Source organism: Myxine glutinosa, chromosome 1, assembly GCF_964187855.1.
Source record: "Myxine glutinosa chromosome 1, kmMyxGlut1.1, whole genome shotgun sequence".
Taxonomy (NCBI): Eukaryota; Metazoa; Chordata; class Myxini; order Myxiniformes; family Myxinidae; genus Myxine; species Myxine glutinosa.
The window spans coordinates 246,998,128-247,015,472 of NC_136261.1; the positions used below are offsets into that span (position 1 = coordinate 246,998,128).

The window sequence follows — 17,345 nt, forward strand, 5'->3', positions numbered from 1 at the left end:
TGTCGGAAACTTAACGTATGATCTGACTGACCGGATGCACGGTACATCGGTACAGCGCGGTGGAAGAGTCGACACTATGAAGTTTGTGTCGGCCTTCGTTTGATCTCTGTTCTGTTCAGTCGGGAGAAGTAAATCGTCGATAAAGTTTTTTTCCCCGCGATTTCTGAAACGATCGTGCGACCCATTGAAAATCCTTCCCATAGGTTGCGGAACGTCAGACTAAACGAACCACAACGCATGTTCCCATTCCCGATCCCGTTAGACAATGGGCAGAGGTATTCCTTTACCAAAGACAAATAAATAACTATCTCGGGATTTCTGGGGTGTACATGGGTGTACCCCCCCCCCCCCTCCACTCAGGGGGTGAATTTTCCAAAACCACAACAATATGATGCATATTGCAGCTTAATATCCTTAGCCAGTGACAAGATATGAATCTCCCAAAACGTCAGTAGAACAAACTTTTCTCTTATAGGAGTATAAATAGGTCTGGCACCCTAGTCTTAGGGGATGTAACCCCCTAATTACTTCTTTTTTTTTTTTTTTTTTTTTTTACAGCATCTAAGGCTTGAAGTGGAACTCACACATTCACATATACACACACATGCACACCACATCCACACAGACAAATATAGAGACACAACACCGGGCGTTTAGAAACAAACAGCCACTGAGGTTGGGGGAAGTGCCATCACTTCCCTGTGTACTCTGGGTACCAATGGTGCCACCTCTCTAACCACACTCATGGGTGCCATTTCCTTCTCTCCATGGATGGCAACATATGAGGATTGTCCATGCTCTTATCATGTAAATGCTAGAAAACGGCACGTCCCATTTTAAAAGTCTTTCGTATGACTTGGCTGGGGTTTGGACTGCCCCACCTCCCAGACTTGAAGCGGACGCTCTAAGCACTACACCACCGAGACATGCAATTTGTTTGTAAAATGAACTTATAAAACTAAAACCCATCCCATCCCATCATCATCACTGGACCCATCATCACTGCTATTACCCTGCTTTCCATCAAGTTTAATTGGGACTACACATATGTACACAGTGCATTCCACTGCAGCCTGCATCCTCTTGTTGCCCGAGAAGAACAAGTCAGCGACTGCGAATCGCCCGCCCGAACAACTAACCTGCTGCACACTCTGCTGCTGCCCACAGCACTTCTCAAACCCTGCAAATCTGCAATCATTATTAGAACATTCAACGTAAACCTGCTTCGATGCATGATCATATATCTGAGATACTCAAATTGAGTTTAACTAATAGTTCATCTTTAACAGTTGTAGGGTTTTGAAGTACTTGTGTGACTTATTTAACCACGTCTTCATCATGAAAATCATATTCCAATGAATACCAAGTTGTAAACAAATTAATTTTTAGCCGCGTCGCAGACGCTGCTCACAGAGTGCCCTCTGTTGTTGTTCTTGTCCTTCTTCTTTTTCTTCTTCTTCTTCTTCTTGTTCTTGCAGAGAAGACAAAATCTCAAAGCTCCACCCATTCTGGGAACCATAGCTCCAACCATTCTGGGAGTGGCTTCATATAAACAAATATCCACCATTTTATTAACTCGCATAGCTTTGAGGCCTGTTTTGTAGGCCCGTGGTGTCTTCCTCTCGCACAGTTTTCTTTCAAATCAAATTCGATATATCATTTCATTTTTCACAGTCGCTAACATAGTTTTAGACTCGGTTGAAAAAAAACGGGAAGAAAATCCGAAATTCGGGAAATTGCCGAGATATATTTTTTTACAATCGCGGCATGGTCAGTCATACACCGCCTGAAATAACAGACGGGAAAATGCCGAGATATATTAAAAATTCGTCCATTTGATGACAATCGTCACGATGAAATATTTCGACGCGGCTTTTGTTTTAATTAAAACTTGTTCTTTTACAAATCCAAAAAAATTTCTTTCCTGAAAAATCAAAATTCTTTCCTGGAAGTCCTAGCAGTGTCCATGTGTTTTATACCTCTCCCACCCCTTCCGCCCCCCCCCCATTCCCGTGCCTCCTCCCCCCAAGCCCTCTCCCTCCCACAGATCTCCCGATGTCCCTGGTTTCAAATGTTGTACTTGTGTGCTTCCCTCTCTCTCCCCATCTTGTCTCCTGCTCCCTTTATCTCGTTTTATGTGTCAGTTCGTCTTTTTTGTGATTGATGTTAGCTCTTACATGAGCCTCGATGTTGTATACAAAAAAAAAACTGAGATAATGCATTGATGAAATACCTTCAATCAAAGTCTGACCATTACCCTTGTTTGGGTTATTTTAAATATAGCTCACCTGTTAACCTTCTTCTCTTAATAATAAACTGAAAGAACGGCAATTTAACAGTGCGATTAAAGAATGCGATTTAAAAAAAGAAAAGAAACAGTCTACCTGTTTTGAATGGTAATTTAAGGCCGCCCCCCCCCCCCCAAAAAGAAAGAAAAAAATAAGCAAACAAATTGTAGGTACTGGTACTATATCGGACAAGTCGTTGCTCTCATGCATATTCTTCACTGGGGAAAGAGAAGGAAAAGGGTTAAAATTATCATTTTCACACGTGTCAGACTTCTGCCAATTAGTGCATTTCTGCAGTATTGGTCTATTGAGATTGATGCTCGTTTAAAACAAAATAAAGATGGAAGGAATGGAGAGGGGATATGAGGACGAGGTCGGTACAGAGGGACATCACATGTTACTGAGCTGATTTCCTGGCTACTTGTGTATGATGAATATCAGACGATTGCTTTCAGGTTTGTGTTTCAAGTACATAAATGTGCATGCACCTGGTTGCAATGGTCCGACAAGATGGTGCCCAGCTAGCGCACTTACTTTTGAGCCGTCTTGCCTGGGTTTCATTGTTGACTCGGCGAAATAGCTCTCTGCCAGCTTTGTGCGGACGGGCATTGCATCACAAATTGTGCTGGGCCTCGGATAAAGAGGAACCTAAACGCAATTTTTTTCTTCTGAAAACCATGGTACAATTTGAATGGGAAAATATTTTGATATTTTTCTTTTCTTTTGCCAATCACAAAGTGCTGAAAAAAGCCCTAAAGTGTCGATTTTCGATTTTGCCAGTGTCGTCGCACTCATAACCCACCTTGATCCAAATTGTGGTTTACATAGACAAACATTGCACGTTGACCTCCGATTTCGATACTGATTCCAATGTTATTAGCATATCTGAAGGTTCTCAGTATGTTAAAACTGATCAGACAGTGGGAATTTGAAGAAACTATCAGAGACAACATTGGAGATGGAAACTCTTTCAGGGGAACGAGATGGTATTCATAGAATACTTACCATGCGCAGTCAACTTGTCAACTTGTTCCCTCTGGAGTCTACTGTATTAGAATTTGAATGCATTTGAATGCGGTTAGAGCCGATAAATTCGGCTTGTCGACTCCAGAAGGTCAAAACATATTTTTTTCTTTGATCCAATATGGCCGCCAGACCACGTGAGCGATGACATTATAAATTGATATTCTCTCATATAATTATTGCATAGATCACACTCAATACATTTCAAACTGATCAGACTAAGCGTTGTCCCTGTCGAATTATGACGTCATAATTATGGCACCAATGACGTCATCGTTAACACCTATTCCCCATATGGAGTTATTTACAATGAGCCATGTTTCAATTTTTTCCATACAGCGGTTTTGGAGATATAGAGGTGCAACATTTTTCGGTTTTACCAAGATGGCGCCTGTATCACATGACATATGACGTCATGATTATCATTAAAATGTTCTCAACGAGGAGGCGCTCCGATGGTGAAAATTTCGTGTCCATCAGACCAACAGTTGCTGAAATTTCTAAAATAATGATCGGATAAGTGTTGTACTTGTCGAATAATGACGTCATAACGAAGGCACCGATGACATCATCGTTAACATATTGTTACGGAAACGGAGAGGGCTTCCCTCGTTGCCCTGCGGAGATCAACCCGCCGTTCCTTCTACTAACCACTCCGTTCCTGGTTGTCCCAACGCTCTCTCCCGCCCGCAGCGCCGCCAGGGTATTCGGGCCAGAAAGTCGGAATGGGCCTTCCCGGGACCTGAGTGCAACGCTCGGTCGTGAGACAGGGAAGAGACGGCCGTTCGAGCTACGATTTTAGGTTACCGAGCGGGTTTAGTAACCCGTAGTTCGAACCATTAACAAGCTACACCCGATTATAACGTTGGCCAAATCGCGCTATGCTAAATCAATGATAGAAAAGACACGACGACTGGGAAAGATGAAACGACGCAAGGGGGTACAGTTCTCAAGACCTCCGGAGGAGGGTGTAATTACAGTGGTGGAGAAAAGTGGTAGATTACAAGGTAGAGTGAGGTAAAGAACACAGAAGAGATGGGCACTTAAATACAGGCTTATTTATGCCCAGACAGACCACGGACAAACGGACAAGGCAGACTCACACAGGGGTTGATGGCAGGAATGGACAGGTAGATCGATGGCACAAGGTGCACCTTGGCTCGGGGACAGGATAAAGCACAGTCCAAAGATGCAGGGAGGTCTCACTGAACGGCAGAGGTCTCACAGCGCTCGGAGGGTACGTCTTTCTTGCTTCAAGCTCAGCGCGCATCTGACGTCACCTCTCTCTCTCTACTGCGCATGCTCAACGGGGAGTGACACGCCCTCGGCTTGTTGGTTCCGCCCCAACTGGGGCCGGTCCGCCGCTTCCATTGGGTGCGGGGGTTACCGGGCTCCGCCCTTGACGAGGAGCCGACAGGGAGCCATGTCCTGCCCCTGTTTGGTAACCCCGTCGAGCACATGTCCGATGGCGGCTCCTTGGGAAGGCCTGGTGTCCTTCCACCACTCCTACCAACCAAGCCGGAGTGAGGACGCGCACTCCCTGCGCTCGTTGTTGTTGTTGTTGTTGTTGCTGCTGAAGAGAACTGTGAGGAAGAGCTGCGGGGAGGTATTGGGAGGTCCTAAACTTCCTAACGGTGCCATACAATCACATTCTGGTGCAACGAAGGGTCAGAATTAATGGAAACGAATCCTTAACTGACATAGACTAAGAATAACTAGCAAGATGTCCGATAGTTGTCTACATGAGATGCGGTGGACCTGGATGCGACATTTAATGGGGGAAGTAGGGGGAGGTCGGGTCTACAGAGTGTTGTTTACAGAAAATGGGACTAGGGAATGGGGGATTGGGGAGAGTTGGGAAGTATTGAGGAAATAGGGGAATATTTACAAGCGGATATGGATGGATGCAAATCCCATATCCGCAACAATATCTTATTCCCCATGGGGAGTAATTGACAATGAGCCAGGCAGAGTCGGCGTCAGAACAAATCTAATCGGGGGGTATTAGGGTAACGGGGGGGGGGGGGGGCACAAACTCCCGTTCGAGAACTCAATCTATGATGTAAATGCTTAATAATAAGAGTTTGCCGTCAACAATCAACACACCAACCCAGTTACAATTTAAAAACATGCTGCAAGGTCTCTCTCTTACACACACACACACACACACACACACACACACACACACACACACACACACACACACACACACACACACACACACACACACACTGCACAACATATAGCCTACGTGCAAGCCACCTCTCTGTCTTTCACACTCTAACTATTTCACGAGAATGAATTCTCGCACATTGCTGTGGAGGCGCCAAATGTTGAGGCATATTTGAAAGCAGTCAGTACACTGGGCATTCCGATCAGATGTGTGTGGTACTTTGAGAGGATGTGCTGTGTCGTCCAATCCTCATCGATTGGCTGTGATTGTTTTTGTGAGCTGAAAAACTGTTTAGCAACTTCGTACTCTGTCTCTGTCTCAATTATAGGCGATCGTGACAGGTCCATAATATGCTTCACAGCTTTTACATCAAGAAATGTATCACTTTCTGGATTCAGTGCAACAAGTGCACTAGCAAAGGGTGAGCTCCGCTCGCTGAATCTGTGATCCATCTCTCCAAGTTCTGAATCAATAGTGTTGTGGTGCAGTCTCTGAAGTTCTGTTTTTTCGTCATCATCTCTGTGTCCTGTAGTTCCCATAACGACATACTCATCCATATTTGTGTTCGCTTTGCGTCTCCGTTTGGGGATCGCGGGTCTCTGATGCGCTGGCAGCCATGGCCATGTCCCACACCTTATTAAACTCCTCGTCAATGAGCAAACTACTTCCTCAAATGTGACCTGATGCAAATATGACCAACAGGGTGTGTTTTTTTCTTTTCTTATTTTTGTTTTTATTTCATTTAATTTAGCGAAAATTTTTCACTTTTAATATGACTAGGGCATGCCCGTACTATATCTATATCTAAAATTATATCCCCCCCCTCTATTTACATGAAATGGTTTGGTCCAAAGCGAACGGCTTGCGAGTGGTGACAATCCCCCCCCCTCTATTTACATGCAATGGTTCGGTCCAAAGCGAACGGCTTCCGGAGTTTGGTAAAGAAATCGCCATCGCGTACACAAACGCGCAGGAAAGCGAATGAATCGCAAATTCGTTTTTATTAGTTGTAAAACATAGTTTAACGCCAACATAGTTTGCAAACGTGAAATAAATGAATACGCTCTCAAATGTGCCATCCGAGGCAGAGTGTGCCCGCCACGTTCGGCACACGCGATCGTTCGCTGCTCTCTGATTGGTTGAATCGTTTTTTGGACATAGCTCGGTAAGTAATTGTCCGATTAATATGAAACCTTGAAAAGGCACATCCTCGGGTCCCCAGCAATATACCTGGCAAGTTAAAAGTATATCGGACCCGTGGTTGTCGAGAAACAGCGGTCACAGACAAACAGACGTACAAACGTACAAACGTACAGACAGAGATTACTGGAATTATAGATAGATAAATATAAATTAATTAATAAAACACAAAGTTTGGCGCCAAAGGCTTGGCCTGCGGGTAGGGGGGGGGGCACAATAACTCATTTGGGGGGAATGGCCCGCGAATGCGCCCCCCCCCCCCCCCCCATGACGCCGACCCTGGAGCCAGGTCTCAATTTTTTCCATGGAGCGGTTTCAGAGATAGAGATGTGCGAGCTTTTTACAAGATGGCGCCCGCAGGCATGTCTATGTACGAGCACACGCAGGCATGTCTATGTACGAGCACACGCAGGCATGTCTACGCAGGCATGTCTATGTACGAGCACACGCAGGCATGTCTAAGTACGAGCACACGCAGGAATGTCTATGTACGAGCAAATCACATGGGCACATTAATTTATTTAACGCACAAAAGTCACTGGGATAAAGCCTATGTTTTCGAGGTGAAGGCACAGCCAAGCACAGACATACACACAATGAGTGGGTGATAGCAGCCGGGCACGGCACCGAAGACTGGCAGGACGATATAATCGTTATTATCGACACGTAATGTGAATGTTATAGCATTTACAAATAAGTTTCATTTTAAACAAGAACAGTTAACGTTCTAAAACAAGCAATTGTGTTTGAAAATATCAAAGCAGCGGAAGTTTCTGTCCACATGTGTCTGTCTTTCCGCCCATTGGTTGGCCAGCTGGCCTGACTCCACCCACAACGACGTCATTATTAGGAAAGCTGACCAGTGACCACCCACCGGCATTTCGATTTTCAAGCAGTTTTCATAAAAAATGTAACTTCCGGGAGCATGCGAGGTAGCGCTTCATTTTGCTATACACCGCCCGAAAAATATTTTGGGTTAAAGCATACCTTAACGTTCAAAGAAGGTGTTTTTATTCCAATCTCCAGATTCGTCACATAGGTGCGAACAGTCCTGTGCGGTTAACCTCATATTGGTTTCTCTTTTATGTATTTTCCTTGAAATTGCGAGGTGAGCGTCCTCTTCGCCCTCGTTTCGATCCGATGTCGTGTTTACAGCGCTTGGTGTACTTTTAATTGCCACGTGGTGTGTGATCGTTTGTGCGCAGGCCCATGGTACGTACGTGCTGTCGTTACGAAGTATAGATACAGTATTGCCATTGGTATGTTTATCCGTGATGAGACTGGGTCCACGTGCGGTAATCCATCTTCTGGTGTTTGTGCTTCTTTTAGGCCTTGGATAACAGTGATCCATTCGAGGTCGAAACGGACACCTATCCCTTGCCAGAGGTAGATGCTGCCTCACCTTCCAGCCCTCAGGTCGTTTTCACGAGACTAGCGATTGATGATAAATATATTTTGATTTTCTTTGAAAAGTGTTTTTATGACCAGCGTGGTTACATTTTGAGAAGGATGTTCCATTTTGCACTTTGAGCATGCCGAAACGTCTTTGAAAATGAGTGTTCTAATTGTTTCATAACTTTGAAGGTTCTGGTCCGGTTCGTGCAAAACACTGATATACCTTTAAACGAGTGTTGGTGCGAAGAGGATGGGGTCAGACCTGCACAACGATCCGTAACAGGTGTGTAAATCGGGATGTAAAAAGTTAATAATCTACACTTCTACATAATAACACGTTTGTTACTCGGGCTTTTTTTTTTTTTTTTTTTTTTTTTTTTTTTTTTTTTTTGCAAGTTTGTTGATCACTCCGGTTTGTGTGTTTGTGTGTTTGTGTGTCCGCTCACTTATACTTGCCGACAGGTTACAGTTTTTAACCGAACTTCACAAAACTTCACCAAATGGTAGAGTTCGTGGTCTGACAAACTCCTATATATTTTTCAGGTCAACATAGGCCAAAGGTCAACCACTTTTAAAAGATTTTTCCTAAAATCCTCAACTTTCATCTGATTGACTTGAAATTTGAAGAGGATTTATATGTCGGTTAACTGAATACAACCACGAACTATTTTTGAGATCAGCTTCGGCCAAAACGTCAACAACAATTTCAAATTTCTAAAATCCTCAATTTTCATCCAATTGACTTGGAATTTGAACGTGATTTTCATATCGGCTAACTGAATTCAACCACCAACAATTTTTGAGATCGGCGTCGGCCAAAAGGTCAACATAGGCCAAAAGTCGACCTTCTTTTCAAATTTCTAAAATCCTCAATTTTCATCCGTTTGACTTGAAATTTGATTAGGATTTACATATCAGCTTACTGAATTCAACCACTAACTATTTTTGAGATTAGCGTAGGCCAACATAGGCCAAAGGTCAACCACTTTTTCAAATTAATAAAATCCCCAATTTTCATCCGATTGACTTCAAATTTGAACAAGATTTTTATATCGTCTGACTGAATTCAACCACAAACGATTTTTTTTTAGGAGCTTGGCCAGAGAGGAATCAGTAGAATACAGAAAGACTACCGACCTGCCTGCAGAGAGAGTGAAAGGCCCTCAGAATCAGCTTCATCAAGGGAGATGCCAATGATTCTAAAAGATTTGGTTTCTACAGCATGAAGGTGAGTGAGGGGTGAGGCAGGAGCACCAGCCCAGAGGGGAGAGCAGTACTCCATCAAGTTGTGGATGAAAGCCTTGTTTATGGTGAGAAGCTCAGTCGTGACAATAAAGAACTTCACACGACGGAGGATGCCCAGTCGGCGACTGCCTTTGGAGGCCAGCTTGGAAATGTGGTTTTCCCAGGAAAGATCATGGCAGATAGTGCGACCCAAAAGCTTGAGTGACAGCGGGTTTTCCAGATGGTCTTTACAAAAAGAAATTGTGAGGGTGTGAGATTTTCAGGATTGAATGACATGTTCCACTTTTTTGACCAGTTTGTGATTTTATCCCGTCTGCAGAGAGTTAAGAGGCTGCTGCCTGTCGATCTCAGCGTTGAGATAAGTAGCAGCAGAGGGTGGAGTCATCAGCAAGAAGATAGAGAGGATATTTCAGAGAGTTGCACAGCTCATTAATGAATACCAGAAAAAGCACAGGGCCCAGAACACTGCTTCGAGGAACTCCAGCCTTAACAGGAAGGGGAGATGACAGAATTACATTCAGGGCCACACGTTTACTACGACTGGAGAGGAACTCCACAAGCCATGGGTGAAGATTTCCTTGGATACCATAAGAGGAGTGTTTGGTGAGCAGAACAGGGTGACCGAACGTATCAAAGGCACGACATATGTCAAGGGAGACGGCTCTGATTTCCTGTTCAGCATTGAGGCCTCAATCCATTGTTGAGACAGCAGAAGCAGCATGTCCAAACTGGAGTGGCCTGGTCTTAATCCAAAATGATGATCACAGATCAAGCCTTTGGAGACTAGGAAGGATTTATTTATTATCAGAAGCGATGATGGATTCCATGACCTTGCTGATTATAGGGAGTAGGCTCATTGGTCTGCAGTTGCAGGGATCTCTTTGCACCTTTTTTTTGTAAAGCGGTAACGTTGGCTGATTTCCAAGCAGATGGCAGATGACCTTGAGTAAAAGAGAGGGTGAAGAGACCAGAGAGAGAGAGTGTGATAGCACGGCAGAGCAGGATTTGGGGACCCGTGAGCTGATGCTGTCTGGGCCAGTTGCGGAATTAGAGTCGAGAATTGATAAACTTCTCCGCCTTGTTGGGAGAGAAGGGCACAGAGTCTGGGACCAGCTGGGTATGACTGGTTAAGGTGGGCACAGAGAGCGATGGGTTTGGGACACAACATTTTGAGGCAAACACGGAGTTGAGGCATTCAGCTTTTTCAGGTGCAAAGTCAGGTGTGTGGCCGTATGAGGTAAGGGAGGGCATGGAAGGGGAACAAACAGCAGAAACAGATTTGACCAGATGCCACCAGGACTTGGAGGAGGGAGACAGGTTTGAGAGTTCAGTCTTCAGAGTAGAGTGGAGTTAATTTTTTCAATCTTTATTTTATTTAAATTGAATTAAATACTTTAACCCTGCTGAACACAAATGGCCTGCTTGTTCGTTCCACGAACCTCCAGTTTAGCAGTACTTGAACATGTGAAATAGGGTTGCGTAGAAGACGACTTCAATTGCGCTTAATATCCGGAATTTTTCTTTTAACCAATCTCAAACTTCATTATTACATTAAAATTGAAGTATACATTCCATGAAGTAACATGTTCTATGAACTCTCAAGATGGTTCTCCATCTCATTTCCCTGCAAAAGACTGACCCTGACTTGTACACAGGTGATGTCTATTCTGTAAATGTAGAAGGCAGACAACACAACAACGATTTATCTGTCACACAAGATTCAAAATGTGCTTCTGCAAAGGAAGGATCAGATGGTATTCACATGACAATTGGAAGTGAATCCTGTTTTGCAACTGGTGAGTGGAAACGTAAAAAATTAACAGACAATATTTTGTGTTGAGAAAATATATAATTTTCGGAGAAGTGTTAAATATTTTGCATTTTGATTTTGACAAAAAAAAAAGGAAATGTGTTCTTTGTTTCTGTAGAACAAACCAGAAGAAATTTGGGACAAATAAGGTCCAGTCGCAGCTTGACAGTGAGGAAGAAGCCTTTTTTGAAAAGAAAATCACGAAATCAAGACTCCCTTTCTATAAAATACAAGTGCATGTCTTGGCCTCGCAACACAAATGTTAGTGTTAAATTAAACAAACACAATAAGCGTCAAAAAAAGCGAATCTTTTGTAAGTGTAATGTGTGCAGAATGGATTTTGCTTCAACGAGTAACATGAAAATGCACAGGACGATACACACTGGAAAACGCCCCCACAAGTGCTCCATCTGTGATAAAGATTTCTCTTGTAAGAGCAGTTTGAAAAGGCATATGAAGATCCACACAGGAGAGCGTCCACACAAATGCTTGATATGTGATCAAGGTTTCTCTGAAAAACACGAATTGAAATTACATTTGAGGATCCATACAGGAGATCGCCATCACACATGCTCGATATGTGATAAAGGTTTCTCTCAAAAAGGCGGTTTGAAATTACATATGAGGATCCATACAGGTTTGCATCCTTACAAATGCTCCATTTGTGATAAAGGTTTCTCTCAAAACAGAGATTTGAAATTACATATAATAATAATAATAATTCATTTATTTTGTATAGCGCTTTTCCAGAAGCCCAAAGGCGCTTTGACAGAGTGGAAAACATAATGCATAACAATACATGAAAACAACAATTGCAAAAAGACAAGAATCAAGAAAACAAACAGCAGCGATATACGGCATATATATAAGACAAGAATCAAAAAGACAAGACAAGAATCAATAGGGAAATATTTAAAGCAAAAGGAGGGAGAAGGAGAAGAGATAGTCAGGGGTTAAATGCTGTGGGTTGAATGTTGAATGCAGCGTTGAACAGGTGGGTCTTTAGTGATGTTTTGAATGTGGTGAGTGAGGAGGAGTCTCTGATGGTGTGAGGTAGTGAGTTCCAGAGGGTGGGAGCAGCGATGGAGAAGGCCCTGTCCCCCCAGGATCTGAATTTGGTCCGGATGGAGGGGGTCAGGAGGTTGGTACCAGCAGAGCGGAGGTTGCGGGTGGGAGTGTGTCTGGAGAGGAGGTCAGCCAGGTAGGATGGGGCCAGGTTATGGAGGGCTTTGTATGTCAAGAGGAGGATTTTGTACTGGATTCTCTGGGGGATGGGGAGCCAGTGAAGCTTGTAAAGGACGGGGGTGATGTGGTCACGGGTCCGGGAATGGGTGAGTAGACGGGCAGCGGAGTTCTGAATGTATTGGAGTTTATTGGTGATTTTTGAGGGTGAACCATAGAGGAGGCTATTGCAGTAGTCCAGACGGGAGGTGATGAAGGCGTGGATGAGGGTTTCTGCAGCCGTGGAGGAGAGGGATGAGCGGAGACGGGCAATGTTTTTCAGGTGAAAGAAGGCTGACTTTGTGATCTGTTTAGTGTATTTGTCGAAGGAAAGGGTTTGGTCAAAGATGACGCCAAGATTCCGGATGTGAGGGGAGGTGGATACTGGGATACCGTCGATGTTGAGGGCAAAGTTATGGGTGGATTTTGTGAGCGTTTTTGGGCCAATGATGATTATTTCAGATTTATCACAGTTAAGCTTGAGGAAGTTGATTTGAAGCCAGGATTTTATTTCAGTGATGCAGTTTGTCAGGATAGAGTGGGTGTCGGTGGAGACGGACTTGGTGGAGATGAAAAGCTGGATGTCATCGGCGAAGCAGTGGAATTGGAGACCATGACGGCGGATTAAGTGACCGAGCGGGGACAGGTAAAGGATGAAGAGGAGGGGGCCAAGAACTGAACCTTGGGGGACACCTTGGGGGAGGGGAGCAGTGGGGGATTTGCAGTTATTGATGGAGATGAACTGGCATCTGTCAGAGAGGTATGATTTAATCCAAGAGAGGGCAGTGCCGGTGACGTTAAAGGTGGATTCAAGTCGGGTGAGGAGGATAGTGTGATCGATGGTGTCAAAGGCAGCGCTGAGGTCGAGGAGGACGAGAATGTTGAGGTTGCCAGCGTCAGAGGAGAGGAGAAGGTCGTTGGTGATTTTGAGGAGAGCAGTTTCAGTACTGTGGTTGGAGCGGAATCCGGATTGGAATGTTTCATACAAGTTATTGGCAGAGAGATGATGTTTGAGTTGAGTGGCTACAGCGCGTTCCAAAACTTTTGACAGAAAGGGTAGGTTGGAGATGGGTCTGAAGTTGTTTAGGGTGTCAGGGTTTAGACCAGGTTTTTTTAGAATGGGGGTAACAGCAGCAATTTTGAGGGAAGGTGGGACGATGCCTGTAGACAGGGAGGAGTTTATTGTTGCAATGATAAGTGGAGAGAGAGCAGGGAGGGAGGCTTTGACAAAGCTGGAGGGGATGGGGTCAAGAGTGCAGGTGGCAGTTTTCATTCCTATGAGGAGTTCAGAGAGGTCAGTAGGAGAGATTGGGGAGAACCGAGACAGGGGATGGCAGGACAAGGGGGGGCAGGTGGTTGGAGGGGGAGCGGGTGCGGCGGTGGTCAAGCTGTTGTAGATGTTGTCAATTTTGCGTTGGAAGAAAGAGAGGAAGGAGATGCAGTTGTCTACTGTGAATGACTGGGTGGTGGTGTTCAGGGGGCGGAGGAGTTTGTTTATTGTCGAGAAGAGTGCTTTTGGGTTTCCGGAGCCAGAGTGGATAATTTGAGAGTAGTAGGCAGAGCGGGCGCGGGAGAGGGCATCTTTGTAGTGTTGTATGTGGTCCTTGTAGGCTTGGGAGTGAACTGTGAGACCCGTTTTATTGCGGAGTCTTTCAAGTTGGCGAGCACGAGTTTTCATCAGGTGGAGTTCAGGGGTAAACCAGGGAGCAGAATGGGTGAAAGAAACTGTTTTGGTTTTTACAGGCGCAAGCTGGTCAAGGCAGGAGGAGAGAGTGTGGTTGTAGTAGTCAGTGAGGTCGGAAGGGGTGTGGAGGTCAATGAAGGGAGAAGTGGACATTTTTTCAGAGAGGGTGGATGAGAATGAGGTAGGTGAAAGAGCGTTTAGCTTACGGAAGTTGATTGTGCGATAATGCCTTGGTGTTGGGGCGGGGATGTTGATGGTCAGAGTGATGGCTAAGTGGTCAGAGAGGGTGAGGTCGGAGCCATAGAGATGGTGCAAATTTAATCCAGTGGAGCAGACAAGGTCCAAAATGTGACCACGGATATGGGTAGGAAAGTCGACATGTTGAGTGAGGTTAAAGCAGGTGAGTAAATCAGTGAAGTCAGTGGTTATTGTGGAGTCAGTGGAGTCCATGTGGATATTGAAATCACCAAGGAGGAGGATTGAGGGGGAGAGGGAACATAGCTGGGTCAGAAAGTAGGAGAAGTCAGACAGGAATGATGGGTGTGGTTTGGGAGGGCGGTAGACGACAGCCATGACTGACTGCGTGTGACCAGAGAGTTTTAAAGCCAGGTGTTCAAATGATGGAGCAGATGAGATGGAGATGGAGATGAGGTTGGTATGAGGATCATATGAGGATCCATACAGGAGAGCGACCTCACACATGCTCGATGTGTGATAAAGGTTTCTCTCAAAACAGAGATTTGAAATTACATATGAGGATCCATACAGGAGAGCGACCGCACACATGCTCGATATGTGATAAAGGTTTCTCTCAAAAAGGCGGTTTGAAATTACATATGAGGATCCATACAGGTTTGCATCCTTACAAATGCTCCATTTGTGATAAAGGTTTCTCTCAAAACAGAGCTTTTAAATTACACATGAGGATCCATACAGGAGAGCAACCTCACACATGCTCGATATGTGATAAAGGTTTCTCTCAAAAAGGCAATTTGAAATTACATGTGAGGATCCATACGGGAGAGCGTCCTTACACTTGCTCGATTTGTGATAAAGGTTTCTCTCAAAACAGAGATTTGAAATTACATATGAGGATCCATACAGGAGAGCGACCTCACAAATGCTCCATTTGTGATAAAGGCTTCTCTCAAAAAGGCAGTTTGAAATCACATATGAGGATCCATACAGGAGAGCGACCTCACACATGCTCGATATGTGATAAAGGTTTCTCTCATAAAGGCAATTTGAAATCACATATGAGGATCCATACAGGAGAGCGACCTCACACATGCTCGATATGTGATAAAGGTTTCTCTCAAAACATTGATTTGAAATCACATATGAGGATCCATACAGGAGAGCGTCCTTACAAATGCTCCATTTGTGATAAAGGCTTCTCTCAAAAAGGCAGTTTGAAATTGCATATGAGGATCCATACAGGAGAGCGTCCTCACAAATGCTCGATATGTGATGAAGGTTTCTCTCAAAAAGGCAGTTTGATATTACATATGAAGATCCATACAGGAGAGAGACCTCACAAATGCTCGATATGTGCTAAAGGTTTCTCTCGAAAAGACAGTTTGATATCACATATGAAGATCGATGGAAGAGAGCTGAAATCTGAAAGACCAGGATATGAAAAATGATGTGAAGTGGTTTTCGAAATTGAAGAAACCTGAAATTGTACCAGTGATAGTCGGAGTAACAGGGAATCCGGATGATCAAGAAAACCCTAACTGAGTACTTAAAAAGCATTCCAGGGAATATCACGACAAACAAACTGCAGGTGGAGGGTGTCAGAGGTTCTGTGAGAATTCTAAAACGAGCCCTTGGAACAAAACTATGAGAATGAAGTTTCACAAACTGGTTCATGAATAATGATCCTTTACTGAAAAAGGTGGAGATTTTGAATTCTGGGAGAACTTCCTCCCACCTCATAAAACCCGCATATGGAGACAACAACCAACAATACCATCCTTACAAATGTTTTATTTGTGACAAGGATTTTATTTCTCAACGAAGCTTGAACTTCCGTCGTGCAACCCACGCTGGAGTGCTCACATAAAAAATTCTCTCACTGCGGGAAAAGTTTTGCTGATAAAGGTTTGATAAATTCACATAGCATTACTCATGCTGGGTTGTACGTGCCCTCTTTGAAAGCGATCCTCAGCAGTAGGCAGGGTATTCAGTGAACGAGTAAGGAGAAAGCAGTCTTGAAAACGTACAGCCCTTTGGGTATATACAGCACAACTCCTCTAAATACCATCTGGAACCCCTGACAACCAGCCAGCACCCCACACCCCTTGATGAAAGCCATATGGCTGGCTGTCACCAGAATGTCCACAACAATGACTGCAAATTGCTGCCAAAAGACAACAAGAATCTCAACATTCTAACCCAATCTGCTCAAGTTTTAAGAAAATGACAGCTTATTTAAAAAATGTAACATTTATTTATTAGGTTCTCCATATTCTCATAATAGAGAATTGTTGAAAATCTGATGCCAAAAACTCAAATGGTAACAGAACGTAATCTCTCAATCTGATCTTGGATCTCATTGTGCTTCTTTCACGGTCTTCGTTCGGTTGCCAGTTTGTAGTTATTGTCTGTCCTTGCCATGTGTCCAGCCAAGTTCCATTTGAGTTTTTTGATTGTGACCAGTGTTTAGGAATTTTGTTTTCTCCCTGATTTAGTTGTTTTTCTTGTCCCCTTTTGGTTTTGCTCAGATGGCATCTTTGCTTGGCAGTTTGAACACCAATGTATACTAAATCTTTGCTGTAGTCTATGTTTCATTGCCGTGTGTGATATTGGGAGAACACCCTTGTTGTAAAATTGTTTATCAGAAGAAGACTCCTGCCTTTGTTTTTCATGAAACTTGAAGTTGTGAACGGTTCCACAATACAGGAATGTCCTCAAAGCACAAATGCACTCACTGTCTGTGTTATTACCCTCGCCAGAGGAGAGGGTATTGCATTTGAGGCAGTTTATTACTTGGAGTGGGGGGGGGGGGGGATTTTTTTCAAGTTTGTTGATCACTCCGGTTTGTGTGTTTGTTTGTTTGTTTGTGTGTTTGTCTGTCCGCTCATTTATACTTGACTACAGGTTTTAGTTTTGAACCGATCTTCATGAAACTCCACCAAATGGTAGAGTTCGTGGTCTGATAAATTCCTATATATTTTTGAGGTCGAAAGGTGAAAAGTTCAGCATAGGCCAAAGGTCAACCACTTTTTTTCAAATTTCTAAAATCCTCAATTTTCATCTGATTGACTTGAAATTTGAATAGCATTTACATATCGGCTAACTGAA

General features: G+C 44.0%; 1 protein-coding gene across 2 annotated transcripts; it reads left to right on the forward strand.

Moving 5' to 3' along the window:
- The first annotated feature begins 7,021 nt into the window (after positions 1–7,021).
- LOC137436143 (uncharacterized) lies at positions 7,022–16,963 on the forward strand. 2 transcript variants are annotated; one of them, XM_078785797.1, is made up of 6 exons: positions 7,022–7,896; positions 8,014–8,100; positions 8,269–8,362; positions 10,980–11,120; positions 11,253–11,807; positions 14,760–16,963. In XM_078785797.1, exons 1-6 carry the CDS (start codon positions 7,894–7,896, stop codon positions 15,683–15,685), a joined length of 1,806 nt encoding a protein of 601 aa, XP_078641923.1. In that variant the 5' UTR covers positions 7,022–7,893; the 3' UTR covers positions 15,686–16,963. The 2 variants fall into 2 exon arrangements, with proteins under 2 accessions (XP_078641923.1, XP_078641927.1); XM_078785801.1 differs by having other exon boundaries at positions 8,014–8,070.
- The last annotated feature ends 382 nt before the right edge of the window (positions 16,964–17,345 follow it).